This window comes from Aspergillus nomiae (genome assembly GCF_001204775.2).
Source record: "Aspergillus nomiae NRRL 13137 chromosome Unknown contig00183, whole genome shotgun sequence".
Taxonomy (NCBI): Eukaryota; Fungi; Ascomycota; class Eurotiomycetes; order Eurotiales; family Aspergillaceae; genus Aspergillus; species Aspergillus nomiae.
In genome coordinates this window covers 42,067-58,693 of record NW_015378238.1, presented here as the reverse complement: position 1 = coordinate 58,693, position 16,627 = coordinate 42,067, and the positions used below count along the sequence as shown (strand labels likewise).

Genomic DNA, 16,627 nt, shown 5'->3' with positions numbered 1-16,627 from the left:
TCGCTTGTCGCCAAGTCGCAAATGGAGAAGAAAAATAAAAATTACGGAATAAATCTCCTTTCCTTGGGCGAAGGTTCACCATCGGTCCTCATCGATCGTTGCCCGTCGTCGACCTACGAACATTCTTCCCGTTTCTCCTCTTCGACTTCCCTCGCCAGAACTCCCCCTTTCATAGATCCCTTCCAGCCCTTCTGACATCCCCTTTCCGAATTTAGTATCTGCTCAGTGAGATCGGTTTGGGACTAGTGAATCTCCTTCGACTACCTTATCAATCTATCTTTTCCCCAGTTATATCGTTGGTCCACACCCACTACTCGGATGCTGCACCTTCACCGTCAACGTTACCACTCGGTATGCGATCCCGCACAGGCTGGTACGTGTCCCCTCAACTTTGTCTATAATCAAAAAGGAAAAAAAAAAGAGAAAAAAGGGACAAAAAGATAGATTATACCAATATAATATCGATCTACAACAATGTCTATGTCTACGCAAAGAAATCAAATCATGTCCTTTCCCTGTCATATTTTGGCCGTTCGTCGTGAGCAAGGGAAACGATGATCAGTGACTGACTTGTCCGCCCCGTGTCGTGCAGCTTAACGTGTCGTACTCGAAAATTGAAGTGTACGTTTTTCGTGCTTTCTGCCCCTAGCGGTTACGATTGTGGAACGCGAAGGACTAAGACCAAGTGATGGATAGGTGATGAGCAAAAGCCCGAGTGTTCGCAGTGTCGCAAAGGCGGCCGAGAATGTCGCCCCAGCGAAGGGATCGTGTTCCGCCATCAGCAAAATGCTTCGATGAATAAGAACCCCGACGATCCCACCGGTGGGCGGGGCACGCTGAAAGGTTTCTACTCGTACAAGAACACCTTTGATGAAGATAGTGTCTGGCTAGATATTCCGAAACATGGTACGAACAAACCTCCAACGGAAAGCGATTTGCATAGCCCTACAGTGATGCGCGCACGGCGATGTCTGCGAGGGACAGTCTGGCTGATGGACTTACCTCGGTAGTGATCTTTGTCGACAACTCGGATCCGTATGTGGAAGACTCGAAGCGGCCTTGGGGGAGTCGGAGGCGGCTATCCTCGCCGCGAATGCGCAGAATCGAGATTGGAACGCTCAACGGACCGTGCCTTTGGATGGGGAGACCCAGGGGTTGAAAGCTCTATCGGCGGCAGCGGTCCACAACCAACTACCGTATGCCTCTTTAAATATGGACCAACAGCCTTTACCAACCCCCGACAGTGGCGTATCGTTCAATGCGGTTCCAGCCACGGCCGTGACGACGGGCCATTCGCCGAACCCGACATGTAATGCGATACCCGGTCAACCATCACCGCCGGTTTCGATTTCGCCCTCTAACAGCACCAACAATAATATCAACTTCCTGCTCAATCCCTCTCAATCTCTTTCTCCGCAAACGGACCCCAATTTACAGTATGCAACGGCACGTAGAAGCTCTTCACTAACCGCGAGGTCGGTAGCGTCGCGAGGTGTAGGTGCCACTGAACCTAAGCCGGAAGGACCGGTGGAAACTGACCGTGAAATTATGTTTCTCTTGCGGCATTTCTCCGAGTCGCCGGGACTCTGGTAAGTTCTGGTGCTCGCTTGATCCTGTGGAAGGTTGTTAATATGTGGTGATAGGATGGATTTATTCGACCTTGGGACATATTTCGCATCATACGTGCCGGCCAAAGCACGGTCCAATCCCCTGCTGCGATACGCCGCGTGTGCATACGCCGCGAAGCAGCTGGGTCGGGTCAAAGGCGCGAGGCCCCCTACCGGTGAATTTGTCTCGACCCAGTCTCTCATGCGACGAGGACCGGACGCGAAGAACGTAGACTGGATCTGGCATGGCGCAAAGTATTATGAAAAAGCCATTCAGCTGCTGATGAAGGAGTTGCAGCCCGACAAAGGCCCTGCGCCACTCAGCACCCCCGAGGCATTTGGCCAGTGGCAGGCGGCAGAACTGTCGGAGGGTAATGATCCTAACAACCCGCGCAAGCGCCGAAGGCGTTACTCGGAGAGTCGATTTTCGAATGGGGTCCACTCGGATGAAGTTCTGGCGGCAACGGCCATCTTGTCCGTGTATGAATTTCTGGATGCCACTGGTCCGGCATGGAATCGACACTTGAGTGGCGTTAAATCTTTGTTGGATGTGGCAGAGGTTGGTATGATGCCCCTTGAGCAACATCCTTCGCCCGGAGACGCTCTGCCGCAGCCGTTGAAGAGACCCGCTCTCTCCAAGGCCCGAAGGGCCACCTTCTGGAACTTTGCCCGGCAAGATTACTTGGCTGCCTGTAAGTGTATCCCGGGCGACTTTCGGGCGATCTTGGTAACGTCTATGTTCTGACCCGCGTACTATAGTCATCAATGAGTGTAACACCAGGCTGAATACCGATGACCTGGTACTCTGGACTGAAGCTGGTCTGCAAATAGACAACATGGGCTTCATAGTCCCTAGTAATTCAAACGCCGCTGGTTATCCAGAAGGCGATGAGGCCATGAAGGAAGACCTCATCGGGAATGGCCTCATATGGATTCTTTCCAAGATCATTAATTTCATCAGCTCGGGGGACAATCTGCAGTTGGGGAGCGGTCCAGTTAATACCGGGCCTCTGGGTATTTCGCAGCAGGTTTTACTTGAGCGGTGGTATCGCCTGGAAACCGAGCTTGACGTTTGGTACAACGGTCTCCCCGATACCTTCCGGCCCTGCGCACGGCTGGAGCACCCTTTGCAGAACGACGGCGACGGCGACGGTGACGGAGCTGCTTTGTCGGAGATCTGGTACAGCATTCCCGTCTGCTCGTCAGCTATGCAGCATTACCACATGGCGCGTATCTTGCTTCTGATCAACAAACCGCATGAGTCGACCAGTAGACGGAGTACGATCACCAATCGGCTCAATTCGTATCGTTCCATTGAGAGTGAGATCCGATTTCATAGTCGGGAGATTGTAGGTATCTCGATGGCTCACCCAGAAGGCTCGGTCCGGATCAACTCTCTCCAGCCGTTGTTCGTGAGCGGTCAATGTCTCACCGAGCCCCGGGAACGTGAGATGGTGTTGCAACTGCTGCGCGGCATAGAGTTTGATCTTGGCTGGGCCACTGGGTATCGCGTAAAGCAACTGTTGCGGGAGTGGGGCTGGGATGACCAAGCCAAGGTCCGGGTTTCTTGATCTCGCCATGACTGTCGTTATCTTTAGTCTTCAGCTCTGTCAAGAAGTCCCCAGTAGACCTTGGGTATTGCCGCAGCAGGCTCTGCGCTGTCCCTGCGTCGATCACGACCTGATGGTCGGAAATGCCACCAGGGAAGCGACTTCATGTTGGCCATTGGCCGACAACACCTCACCTGGCTGTGCGTTTGGATGGTATCCTTTCGGACAACCGCGCACGACCCTGGCCGCATCCACCCTCATGGGTGATGCTAAGGCATCTTTCACTTCTGTGATTGCCTTTGATGCTTGTTTCGATGATTTATGATACCACTGTATATGTACCTTTGCGTGATTTTGGCCGATTAGTCTGGATTTGGATCTTGGGTGTGCATGAGACCAAGAGTGAATAATGATATCCTTTGTGTTTTGGGTTTAATAGCTTTGCAGTGATTTCTCTCGGGTGGGAGCATCTTTTTTCTTTTTTTTTTTTTTTACCCACTGGTTAAGAATGGGATCACGAGTCTCAACCTGTATAGATTAGTTGAAGCATTTAGCAGAATAGATGTTGGAAAGTCGAAGTTGGCACGGGGCAACCAAAATTCATTCAGAGATTTTTGAAATTTTCTTTTTAGACATTTTTTATTTGTGGGGATTTCCATTAGAAAATGAGAACGAAGCCTGGACATGATCTTCACCCAACTTTGAGGGAACAAGGAAGGTTTTGTTGTCGAAGAACTCGGCTGAGTTGCCTGAGGGTGAAGGCTGCAGCAACTCCCTCCAGTGTCCGCACGTGTTAACTACCCGTTGAAATTTCCACGCCAATACCTTGGCGTGAGCCCTATCCAACCGGGACCGAATAGACTTTTTTTACTCGGCTTTTACTGAGATCCTTGGTGGATGCTCGCTGGATGTGGGTTGAGTTCGGGTTGAAGAAGGAAGGTTTTCTTCTTTTTGACCCCCCCGTCTCGCTCGCTGGGGTCTCGAAGCGTTGACGGTTCTGCAGTAGCTCGACCTATCACCTATCTCGAGTGCAACTGCAGAAGAGCATCTCTGGTCACCATGGAAGGTCTCCCGATCAGCCAGGCCCCGCAACCCTGCCCTGACGAAAAAATCTGGTCCTCCGAACCCCATACCGTCATCAACCCGCAATGATCTTCAGGATCGTGAGGATCCTCCTTATTTGCCTTCCGTTTCGGGCGGCAACGCGGGTTTCCCCATCCGATCGTCCCGGGCTTCACCGTTCCTACATAGTAACATGTTGACAACCGGCACTCAACAGCCAGGAAAGTTTCCCGATTCAGTAGATTCTTTCTCTGAGACAGCGGCCGTCTGTCCTCCGATGCGCCTCGCAAATTGCGTGCCATGTCCAGTCTTTGGAAAAGAAGATCAATACCGATCGCCGGGATTGCTGAATCTAGGCTCTCCGGTTCACCGTTGGACATGGACATGAGAGAATTTACAGGCGGATTGAGGCCGGGGTTTGCTGTTTTATCAGACGCCGGGACAAAACGGATGGAAACGCACATTTGTGTTTACCCATTTTTCTTGTTTTTCTCGCTGGGGCTGTCGGTCTGGCACTCTGGGGTTCCTTGTTCGTCTGCAGCAGTACCCACAGGTGGGCCTTGAGGTCATCACAACCGAGGATGTTCCAAGATAACCTGCTTGTGCAGTGTGACGTATATTCACAATCGTGTTGATGGACCTCGCCAGACACAATGAATCCGAACAAGTTTTTCACATGGTGTCTAGTGATGATCTTCGCATCGCTTGCCTCGAGTCCTGGTCGACGCGACTGTCGATTGTATCTCGAGCTAAATGGGCAGAGTTGCTGCCCACCAGGACTATCTGAATGGAACCCCACTGTCGGATGGGGCTTCGATATACACAGTATGAGTTGTCACAAATAATCCTCGGCTACCTTACCCCGACCAACGAGGATCTGGGGGTGGCGTATTGCTACAACAGTATTTGATGGGTCACCAACCCTCCAATAGACGACGATCCACGGTGATAAAAACCCAGAAGTCTGAATTGGAAAAGTAACGCGGCTAGTGAGGGAGATTCTGGCGACTTTTAGTATAGGAGTGTATCCCATGCACTCCAGGAAGGTTGTCGATGGAATGAACCGTCTCAGCCGGTTCAATAAACTATGGGGGCTATTTGTCACAACTCGACCGTGGAAATGCCAAGATGCCGTTCGCTCAGAAGCTTAGGGTTAGATAACAGGGAAAGTTCCTGATAATAGACTTTACTCAAGCTCAGGACGGAGGAGCGCTCAGGGCCTCTGGTAGAGAGGGCACTAGTTAGTGCATTCTTGTCGGAACCTTCCACCTTATCTTAACTCTATCCCACGCTGTGCGGTTATCAATCTATCGACTCATGATTCTATTTCAGTAGCCACACTACGGAAATGTCACTTTAAGTAACATATCCTCGCTGATAGCCCCCGAAACTATTATATAGTACCGAGTACTATCTGTCAACGCTTAAACAAATAACCAATGATACGAGTACAGCTAGTATATATCATAAATAAATAAAACCAAGGTCAAAAACGAAAAAGAAAAACCCTTTTCCTCGCAGGGTTCAAATGTGCAGTATAGTGGCACCAAGATACAATAATAAATTGATTAACCTAATTTTCGAATATATCCGCTAACTACTTGTACCATTTTACCCATTCGATCTGAATATGTTTCTTGATATAATGTAACCGCTGTGGAGATATATGTAGGGATTATAACATTTCACGAATATAAGATTCCTAGTCTTATACCAATTTCACCTAAAGTAGAAGTCGCACACACGAGCCACAATTGGTCCAAGCACCAAAGTAGTGTTAGGTAAGCGGATTGAGAATGCCTCCTGGGGACTAAAATTGCAGTGAGAAAAGCACCCAATGGCAGATCCTCCAGAATGGCATGCGATGATGATACCTCGGGAGAACTAAAAGTGCAGCTTGGACACCATGCAGTACGTTATGTTATGTGTACCAGGCCTGGTGGCTTAGACCGTATAATGCTAGTAAGGTGGTTTACAACAACCTCTCCGGGGGACTAAAATTGCAGTGCAGTGGCAAATTTTTACATGCTGCATATTGGTTGTTCTTGTTTAGTGGTTCACGAAGCCAGCTTAATGAGATCATTAAGTAAACCAGTGTACTCCACGTCTACGCTTTGCTTACGGAATAAACGCCATAGTAGGCGACCTTTAGAATCAAAAGACGAAGCTCGGCTTAACTACAACAATACCCTCCAGTCCTGCAGTGAGATAAGATCGCCAGCAGAAAGATAAACATGGCTATCCCGGTAAAGGAGCTCTACTTAAGTTGGTTGTGTATCTGTAACCGATCTCTTATCTTGTGATATCTTTAGCCTGACATAGAGTCTTGGTGTATGTCGAAACACGCTCTGGGGTACTTTTTTTGAGAATGAAGAGAGCCCTGTTTAAGCCACTATAGAACTAGTTAACATTGCAATGCAGTAGTCAGCAAATCCAGCCACTGAGTGAGCGCAAATCTTGCACTTCCGGTTGGTGGAGATTGAAGCCGGAGTACAATTACAACTCCTTCCTGTCACTAAAATGCAGTGTTACCATTCTCTCGTAGGGACTAAAAATGCAGTGCTTACCCTGGTCAGCGTAATGATGCTTCTGGCCAATCAGTCGTATTCTTGGCCCCGGAGTCCTGTTGGGTAAAATGCGATCTCAAACTATTCAAGGGTGGTCAAAGGTAAAGGGGGAAAAGGCAAGTACCGGTAAATTAGTGTTATGTTTTACTATTCAGTCAATGATAGGCGTCTTCTTCATTGCTCACGTATCTTTACCTAGTTGACAGGCTATCCCGCCTGTATAATAGATCCTCCATCAAACTTATCTTCGCCCTCTTGATGTTTGACATAGGCGAGCCTTAGTGGTAGTGATTGTCAATAGGGCAAAAGGTGAAGATATAGCACCACCACGCTTGACATCTCGGGAACCAGAAGTCCACATAATAGGAGCCAAGCTAGATATTACGGCGGACGATCCGCCGGTGGGGAGAGATCCGCACTAGCAACACAAAGTGGGCAACCAAAAGTTGTAGTTGGATGATATATACTCACAGTTCTTCTTATATTGCTTGAAGACCCCAAATTGAATACTGTGAACCTAGTTATGCATCCATTTGTGATCTACCCGACATAGTCATGATTCGCTGGTTTTATTATGTCAGAACTCTTCTCAGTGGCTGACCTGGAGGTGTGGCAATTGGGAATTTCATCTGCCTTAAGATGCCCCTGGGATATTGAAATAAGTAGTTTATTGTCTTATAATACAAAATGCTCTATGTTTATACCTCACCCATCTCGCCAAGCAAGCTATCCAGATTCTTCTGAAGCTCGGCATGTTTAGCGGCCATGTCATTATACTTGGCCTCCCATTTGTCGCTATCGGCCTGGAGCGCCTGGGCACGGCGCTCATAATGGCCGGCCTGGATATCATCCTCATTGAGTCTAGCCTAGTTAGCAGAGAAATACCATGAATATGCAAAGGGTTGAGAAAATCATACAGCTTTTTAACCTCGCGGACTAGCTTCTCGGTCTCTTCCACCTGCTCCTCGAGCTCTTGGTGGCGGGTGGAGAGCGCAGCAATCTCTTCATCCTTGCTTTGATTATCCTGCTCTAGCTCTTGGATTTTGGCCGTGAGCTTTTCCACTTCCGTTTGCGCTTCGTCGGCCTCCGTCTGGAGGGCTTTCATTTTCTGGGGAGTTGGGTTAGTTTATGCCGGAATTTGAGGGCTAAGGCAGTGCTTGCCTCGCGAATGCGGTCCATGATAGATAGTTTGCTTGATTTCTAGATTTGGGTCTGGTTATGGTTGGAAGGAAGAATGAAGATCGATAATGCCCCTGTCGATGATGACAGCTAATTGACTTCTCCACATCTTTTGGGTGGGTCTGGAATTAGTCAGACACGGTTTTTGTTTCGACAAAAAACGTGATCTCTATTATGTGGAACAGAATATTCAACACGAGAAATTGTATACAGTTGAGAAAACAGTGTGACCGGAATATGCTAGGGCGACTGTGGCTGTGTAGAAAGTAGGATATTATCAGGTGACATCCAGTGGTGGATAGTAGAGGGGCGGTGCATTGGGAGCGTGTCACTACGAAGTACTCCCTACTAGTATGCTGGTAGGATCAACTGAAGCAGGCTGAGCTTGCGATTTGCCCAAATACCTGGAGGCGCCTCACCGGGGCTTAGATGACGACGTACATACATACATTTGGCATCGGCTGATTGGTACATCCACTCTCGGGAATGCAGTCAGCGGCAGTTTGCTCTACTAGTTCTCGGCACTAGAGAGGCTGGCGTGCTTGGGGTTAAACTGTAGCGTACTGGTACAGTGTGCCTGGTACCTGTCGTCCAGTGCCTGTTTGGTCAAGGCATAACTATATGGGTGTTGTTGGTTTTACTTCCACTTTGAGCTTGGACCAACGCTATATGAGGAAGCTCTCGTAACCTACTTACTAGGCATCGTGCTAATTTAGTAGAACACAAAGAGAGATAAGCATACATCCTACATAGACTTAGAGCTCGACGATCGCTGCGAATAGGAGGAAGTGAGGGTATATTGATACCTATCGAAATGATAAGACAAAGAGGCCACTGTTCATAAACCACGATGTGAGGAATAAGATCTTGAATACGAGGCAATACACAGATCAGTACCGCGCAAGCGCAGGACGAATCAGAGCTCAGGTTTCATGGCAGTGGCTGGACAGTTCAGCCTTGCCCACGTCTTAACGTGTGCTCCTCGCTCCTCGACGATGTTGTCAACTACATACCGCTATGGATGAGCGACATCGCCCCTTACGTCGAAATGACTTCGAAATCGCAATCATTTGCGCTTTACCGCTCGAAACAAACGCTGTTCTGTGCTCCTTAGACGAGGTCTGGCGTGATGCTCATCATACTTATGGGAGGGCTGGGGGGGACAATAACCACTACAGTTATGGAAGGAGTGGCAAGCACAGCGTGGTAGTCGTTACCTTGCCGAAGATGGGGAAGGTGAATGCATCCTCTGCAGCTAGCTATCTCAGGATGAGTTTTACTTCAATTAAGCTTGCTTTGCTGGTCGGAATCTGCGGTGCAGTCCCCCGCAAGGCGGACGGCACAGAGATTGTCCTCGGCGACGTGATGATCAGTGAGATCCTTGTCGTGTTGGATTATGGTCGACAGTACCCCAACGGTTTTAAAAGAAAGAACACCATCCTGGACACTCACGGGCGGCTAAATGAAGATGTGTGGGGACTACTACAACGTTGGAAAACAGCCTTTCACTTAAAATATTTTCAAGAGAAAACAATGGAGCATCTCAAAGCTCTTTTACAGCACCCAGACTCTATGGCAAAATACCCTGGCGCAACTGAGGACAAGCTCTTTGAGCCCGATTATATACACAGCCACCATTTTGGCTGCTGGGTGTGCAATATGTCTGGGGTACCAGGCTCAGTATGCGAAGCATCTGTAACAGCTACCTGCGACGAGCTTCAATGCGATGAGAGCAGATTAGTGCCGCGTACCCGGCTGCACGAAAGAGATACAGAACTCGAGATTCCGACTCCGCTAATACATTTTGGCTCGATCGGATGTGCGGACACAGTTCAGAAGTCAGCGGAGCATAGGGACCAGTATGCAAAGTCAGAAGGTGTGATAGCGTTCGAGATGGAAGGGGCTGGGGTCTGGGACAAGTTCAACTGCTTGATCATCAAAGGCGTGTGTGACTACGCCGACAGTCACAAGAATAAGAAATGGCAGGACTATGCAGCCGCGGTTGCTGCTTCAGTTGCGAAGGAAGTTTTGGCGCAGTACGTATCTCACGACCAACCATCGCAGCCAGGAACGCCGAATGGTGAGTCCCCAACCATAACTATGGCTGCTTTCCAACTCGTCTACTTGCGGGCTTTCACTAACTGAAAAATAGGCAGCTCCGGATATTCTACACAACCTTCCATTGTCTCTCGTAGTCGGCTAGATCTTCAAATGGTCCCCGACTCGCTTCCCAAAGATATGTTTCATAGAGTTACAAAGCACTTTGAAGAGGGACTCGAAAAGGAGCAGCTGGACGCCTTCAAGGCCACAGACCTTCGTGCTTTGAAGAAAGAGCTGAAGAAGATTCAGGATGAACAAGGACAATCGCACTCTCTGCGAAATCTTCGTCGTATCGAGCGCTTTATTCAAGCGATGGAACAGATTGGAACCGTTCTGGAGGATATCCTAGGCACCAGCAAAGATATGTCTCTTATTTGGGGTCCAGTGAAGGCCTTACTGCAGGTATGGGTCTCTCATGGCCTGTCCAAATTCCGATCTAATGTGATCCTAGACAGCAAAGGGTAATGTGGATCTATTCGACACGCTTCTGGCAGCCTACGAAAGTATTGGTGACCAGCTGCCAATGCTTGGAGCCTATCGTGAGTTCTTCAAGAGCTATGTGGGCTTGCAGCGAATATTGGCAAGAACTTTTGCTCTTATTCTGGAATTCCATGAGAATGCAATTAGATTATACTCCGGGAGAGGTATGGGATCACGATGTCTACCTGGTGAAGGGTACTGATTTTGCACACCGCAGCTCTAAGAACCGTATTTCGACCACTATGGAAGGACTTCGAAGCAATATTTGTTCTCATTTTGGGCGAAATTGGCTCCCATAGGACACTGATCGAAGATAAGACCATGGCCTTATACAGCCACCCGGGATACTATCCTATGGATGCGCAAGAAATCCGAAACCACCTCGAGAGCACCAGCAACAACATGCACTTGTCCAAGGAGAAGCAGAAAATAGTACGAGAGAAGATGTATGATGAGGTCAGATGCTGGATTGCAGGCGCTGCAGGGGTTTCAGGCGTCGAAGATGTTGCAGACGCTAAAGGCGCCGAGACTGAGAGTGATCACAACAACATCTGCCGTGACCGAAGCTTTTACCCCGGTAGCGGTAGCTGGATTCTGGAGAATGAAAAGGTCAAGAAATGGCTATCTCCGGAGCCAGAGCAGTCATCCAACTCTATGCTATGGATCAATGGGCGTCCGGGGACCGGTACCTATCAATACCTCTTGCTTCCTTGTGCATAACTTTCTAACGTATGCATCTACCAGGTAAAACATATCTAGCATCGGTCATAATTGAGGCCTGCCTGGGGGACTCCTCTTCACTTACATGCTACTTCTACTGCAAGGAAAAAGTGAAGTCGAGAAACTCTGCGATTGCAGTGCTCCGTGGTATTCTCTTGCAACTTGCGCGCCAGCACCGCGAATTGATCCCTTATTGCCACGCGAAGATCAAGAGCTCGGGAAGCCTCATGCTATCGGATCTGTCCACGGCACATGGTATCCTGGAGGTGTTTTGTGAACGGATTTCTCGATTAAACGTGGTCATAGACGGCGTTGACGAGTGTGAAGAGCAAAGAAAGGATTTGATTGACACATTTAGGATTTTGGTCCGGAAAAACGAAATCTATTCGAAAGGGAAACTTCGCGTCCTCTTTCTAAGTCGTCCCATGAATGAAGTCAAAAATGCATTACCGGAGGCTGAGATGCTTGCGCTGGAACCGGAGCACAACAGGCAAGACATTCAAAAGTATTGTGAGTGCAGAAAACGCGAGTTCCAGAAGTTTGGATTTGGCAACGAGTACCTCAAAGATGTTGTGCAGGTTATATGTACAAGAGCAGATGGTGAAGGGAGAAAATGTATCCTGACATATATGGTGTCTCCTAACATTTCTATAGGAATGTTTCTGTTCGCTAAGCTGGTCATGAACAATTTGAAAGAGCAACCAACCAAGGAAGACTTTCGCACTGAGACCACCGCTGCAATATTACCCAGTGAGATCGACCAAGCGTACGTGACCCTCTTCTGCCAGCGTTTCAATTTCAGTTTCCTAGCCGATGACTAACTGCTGGGTAGATATGTCCGAATCATGGAGCGCCTCAAGCGTGACCTCGGTTCAAAACAATATGAATATACGGAATTATTGCTCGGTTGGTTAGTATGCTCGAAAAGGCCTCTGAAGTGGACAGAGATACAAGTGGCACTATCCACCGATATTAAGACATGGGGTCGTTCGAGTGAAGTCAATCCCGACCGCAGACTAGAAGACGATGTTCAAGAATTGTGCGGATCTCTTGTTCAGGTCCTCAAGGGTAACCGAATCGAGCTTGTCCACAGCACAGCTAGACTGTAATAAATCTCTCTCCTCTCCCCGGATATAGCCAAGCGCTCACACAGAACTAGGTTCATAATCCAGAAAAGCAATATACGAATATCTGCAGCGGAGTGCGACCTCGCTCTTCGTTGCCTGCGGTATCTTAGCCTTGATATCTTTAGGCCTGATGTTTCCGCCTCAAGACTCCGGGAGAATGCTTTGAGTGGTGACTTTGCCTTCCAAGACTACGCGGTGGCAGCCTGGTTTCTACATATAGGGACATTGATTGAGAAGAAACATGATTTCCTGGAAGAGGGAATAAACGGCCAAGACCGGGTTGCAAGAATATCCCGAGAACTCGAGCATTTCGTGGGCTTCTATCAAGCAAGTTTTTCAGTAGATGGCAGCAGCATTCTGGAGCAAGTGTGGATAGATTGTGCATTCTTTCAACAGTACCCCTTTTATAATAACCTTGTCAGAATCTGGAATCATATCTGCTGCGGGCAAAGGGGAGACTTGGAATCACGCAACAATGTGAGCATTCCTTTGCTCAAGGGAACGCTAGCTCGCAACCGAAAACTGCTGGAAGACCTAAGCACAGATGATACAGTTGTTCTATCCAGGCTCAATGATGAGTACCCCTTCCGCTGTCCTAAGGTATTGTGCTTCTATTTCCACGAGGGTTTCAAAAATGCGATAGCCCGTGACAAGCATGAAGATCATCACAACCGCCCATTCCGCTGCACAGTAGAGAACTGTACAATGAATGGGATGGGATTTGCCGAGAAAAGCCGACTTACGGCACACATGAAGAGATTTCATCCCGAGGAGCGCGACCTGGGCGAAACGTTCACACCTTACGAACGGAAGAGGCCAGTAGGTGCCCGCTATGAATGTCCTATTTGCAAAAAGCGTCTCGTGAGGAAGAATATCCTGCAGGATCACCAGAGAATCCATACCGGAGAGAAGCCATTTCGGTGCTCTGAGTGTGGCAAGGGGTTTGCGAGGAGTTATGACAAGAAACGACATGAGAAAATCCATGAGAAACGACGAAGATAGAATGATTACCATGATCCTAGACAGGTCTAGTACTATACATAGAAGGTTAAAATTCCTTATTAGGGCACTATCCTGGCTCTTTTCTATAGTTGAGAAACTCGCATATGCAAAATATACATCTACTTGTGACGCATCCCGTCGCATCTATAAACGTATATCAATACGGAACAAATAGTAGTTTCCTGGATTCAACTATAACTACTCAGACTTGAGTAGTAAGGCTTTACTCGATACGTTTTCTTCAAAGTACTGAATTGTAAGCCCTAAAATGCAATGCTACGTGGCATGTCGACAATCCCTGAATATATCGCCCCATCTGACAACTTGAATTCGCTCATGAAGCTAGCCATCATGATTCTTCCCATTTAATAGGGTTCAAGTACGAACGAAACAGTTAAATTTCATTCAGTCGATAGAGTTCGCACAGAAATAGTGAGCCCACTATGTACTCCCCCAACGTGAATACGAGCTGTGGCATTTTTATTGGACGACAAATTCATATCAGTATCCTGCGGGGAGCTCAAAGTGCAGTGAGGTGAGGCGATTGAATTAGGTAGAGCCTGATAGGTGGGAAGCAATTGGATGTTTTCTTTTGGGCACTAAAAGTGCACCGAGTGAGGCAATTGAAGTAATTAGAGCCTGATAGGTGGGAGGTAATGGGATATTCTCTCTTGGGAGCTAAATCTGCAGTGAGGTGACGCAACGTGAGCAGTCAGAGCCTATTAGGTAAGAAGCGATGGAATATGCTCTCTTGGGAGCTAAAAGTGCAGTGCATACAGAGTATAAATAGTTAGAGCCTGGTAGATAGGAAGTAATAGGATATACTCCTTTGAAAACTAAAAATATAGTAAGTACAGTATTGAACAGTTAGAGTCTAATAAATAGAAGATAATAGAATATTCTCTTTTAAGAGCTAAATTTATAGTAAGGTAATATAATATAAGAAGTTAGAACTTAATAAATAGAAAATAATAGAATATACTCTTTTAAAAGCTAAAAGTATAGTAAATAAGATATTGAATAGTTAGAACCTGATAGATAGGAAGCGATGGAATATTCTCTCTTGGGAGCTAAATTTGCAGTACAACTGCGCAATTGCGCAAGTAGTCATAGATGGAAAGCAAGATGGATATCCTCTCTTGATACCTGAATGCAGTGTAGGATAGCGAAAGGCTGGCACAGGTGTCTAGTGTTAGCACCCTCTTAGATGTTTTTGATTCAATTGCATAGAACAGTGTGTAAAATTCTCTCTTAAGACCAGTGATAATGCAGGGGCGCTGAATCCTGATATAGTGGGACTATGCTGAGGAGGATTTCTTGAGATTGGAAAATGGAGTAAAATCTTCAAAGACGGCGAATCACGTTTTATTAGTTGCATACTTTATGATAAAGAATAAACACCATTCTATGGAAGCTCAAACCGGGCAACGACAGACATTCAGAGCCAAGGAGAGTGGATCTGAAAGCTTCCTGGGAACAGATGGAAGGTAGAACCGACTCACGATGGAGGCTTCGGAACAATTGCGCATATTTGGCACTGCCTGGACTCTTTTTAGGGGCCATTGTTGTATCTCCTGTGTCAAAAGGCTATTTGCTATCTATGATATATTGATATGTTTTGAAGTCATATTCCCTAGGGCACTTGTACACTTCGAAAGATATATTCCCCTCTGTTCCTATCGTTTCGCTGACCTCTCCATCAGTTTCTCCAAGGATTGCTTGCATGCGATAGCGCACTCGGTAGCCACGCGATGGTACACAGTCTGAGTCCAACCGCACCAGGTGATGATCGTGACGAGCAATAACGTAATTAGGAGGTTTGTTAACGAGCATCGCAAAGAGACTCAGATATGACTTCTCATCATTCCAGATATGCTCTTCTTCTGAGCGTGTCAGGTATTGCCGAATAGAATCAATCTGGTTTTCGGCATGCCGCGGCCCATTCATCCATCGTACTGATTGCAGAAACGCCGCATTCTCCCGACCAATACCGATCAGGAATACCGGGATCTGATCGGACACTTCGAAGATGAAAGAATTGAGGCTGTAGAGTACCCGTCGTGCTTCGTTGTAGACCTGACGGTTGACAGCCAGCAGAGTCAAAAGGTTGTTTTTCGGGTTGTGCTGTAGCCATAACCCTTGCCGATCTGGATAAACAAACGATGACAAAAGGTGTGCTCCAAACTTAATATTACCGAAGCACAGAACGAACTTGTATATCATGTATCGAAGTTCTAAGTTGGATAGGCATTAGTAAATCCGTCCTCTTTGTGACAACAAGACGTCGGAACGCCGATTCCTTCTCCCAGTAGTGAACTACAGACCGAAAGGAAGTCGAAGAAAAGGAAAGGTTCCTGTCCGTTGCCAGACTTTAACTGTTTCCTCCTCGAACCGAAATGGCCATTCTCGATTCCGGCGTTGTCTCTTGGTGCCTGGTTGGGAATCACCATCTGGAACATTGTCGTGCGGCTCGTGCCTTGAATAGATAACATGTTCAATGAATTGCCGGCGCAGATTGATGATCTTAGAGCAACCTGGGCATCGATACTGGCACTGGTCTATTGCATCAGGATCGAGAATCCTCTCAATCTTCAAAACGTCATGGATTCCATCGGCGGGTATTCGCCTTTCCCCTGTGTATCGATACAGGTGGTCACGGAGGCCTCTCTTGTGCACATATTGCTTTTCGCAAAATGTGCATACTTGCGCCTGCCAGGGCATCCTGTTGTGAGCGCTTCTGTCTTTCTCTTGAAAGAAATCGAGGCATTTGTCGTTAAGGGCCCTAAATATGAAGATTTACATAAGGATGTGACATCTCTAAGCTTGTTTGTTCCCCAGGCACCTATCGCTGCCTAATTGAATGGAATGCGCGGGCTCTCACCGCCCTGCACCTCCTCCCTTACGTTCAGTTGTAGGCAGAACAACAAACTACCGAGTACCTGCAGGCTTCAACTGAACCCTTCCTATACTCCTAGTATGTATGCCAAGATCTGCTAATCTTCTTCAGGATAGCATATCTAGACAGTATCTGATTGGCTAAGATACTGGATGCCCCGGGTGGGCTATCCGGAATAGGTAATAATTTCCAGAACGACAACAACCGCAAAGGTAGAGAGAGGGTTACGTACTATCCACGTCCTCAAGGTCCCAGAAGTAGTAAGATGGAATGTAAAAAAAAGATTCATTCTGACAAGGCTAAATTCTGCTCAAACAGGCTGCTAAGTTCTAATCAT

The 16,627-nt window shown here is 47.6% G+C and overlaps 4 protein-coding genes across 4 annotated transcripts; 2 read left to right on the top strand and 2 right to left on the bottom strand.

Moving 5' to 3' along the window:
* Positions 1-318: 318 nt before the first annotated feature.
* On the top strand, positions 319-3,178 carry ANOM_006879 (uncharacterized protein; the record flags this gene model as incomplete). Its single annotated transcript, XM_015552135.1, has 5 exons — positions 319-373; positions 697-969; positions 1,055-1,589; positions 1,644-2,299; positions 2,367-3,178. The coding sequence occupies 5 exons, from the start codon at positions 319-321 to the stop codon at positions 3,176-3,178; spliced, it is 2,331 nt and encodes a 776-aa protein (XP_015405812.1).
* Positions 3,179-7,484: 4,306 nt separating this feature from the next.
* On the bottom strand, positions 7,485-7,922 carry ANOM_006878 (putative Tropomyosin-1; the record flags this gene model as incomplete). The annotated part of the gene is made up of 2 exons (XM_015552134.1): positions 7,704-7,922; positions 7,485-7,647 (listed from the first exon to the last, which is right to left on the bottom strand). The coding sequence occupies exons 1-2, from the start codon at positions 7,889-7,891 to the stop codon at positions 7,485-7,487; spliced, it is 351 nt and encodes a 116-aa protein (XP_015405811.1). The 5' UTR covers positions 7,892-7,922.
* Positions 7,923-8,982: 1,060 nt separating this feature from the next.
* ANOM_006877 (zinc finger protein) lies at positions 8,983-13,394 on the top strand (the record flags this gene model as incomplete). Its single annotated transcript, XM_015552133.1, has 8 exons — positions 8,983-10,045; positions 10,118-10,467; positions 10,517-10,709; positions 10,763-11,230; positions 11,290-11,865; positions 11,920-12,031; positions 12,098-12,370; positions 12,425-13,394. 8 exons carry the CDS (start codon positions 8,983-8,985, stop codon positions 13,392-13,394), a joined length of 4,005 nt encoding a protein of 1,334 aa, XP_015405808.1.
* A 1,587-nt stretch (positions 13,395-14,981) lies between these two features.
* ANOM_006876 (uncharacterized protein) lies at positions 14,982-16,115 on the bottom strand (the record flags this gene model as incomplete). Its single annotated transcript, XM_015552132.1, has 2 exons — positions 14,982-15,628; positions 15,719-16,115. The coding sequence occupies 2 exons, from the start codon at positions 16,113-16,115 to the stop codon at positions 14,982-14,984; spliced, it is 1,044 nt and encodes a 347-aa protein (XP_015405807.1).
* Between the last annotated feature and the right edge of the window lie 512 nt (positions 16,116-16,627).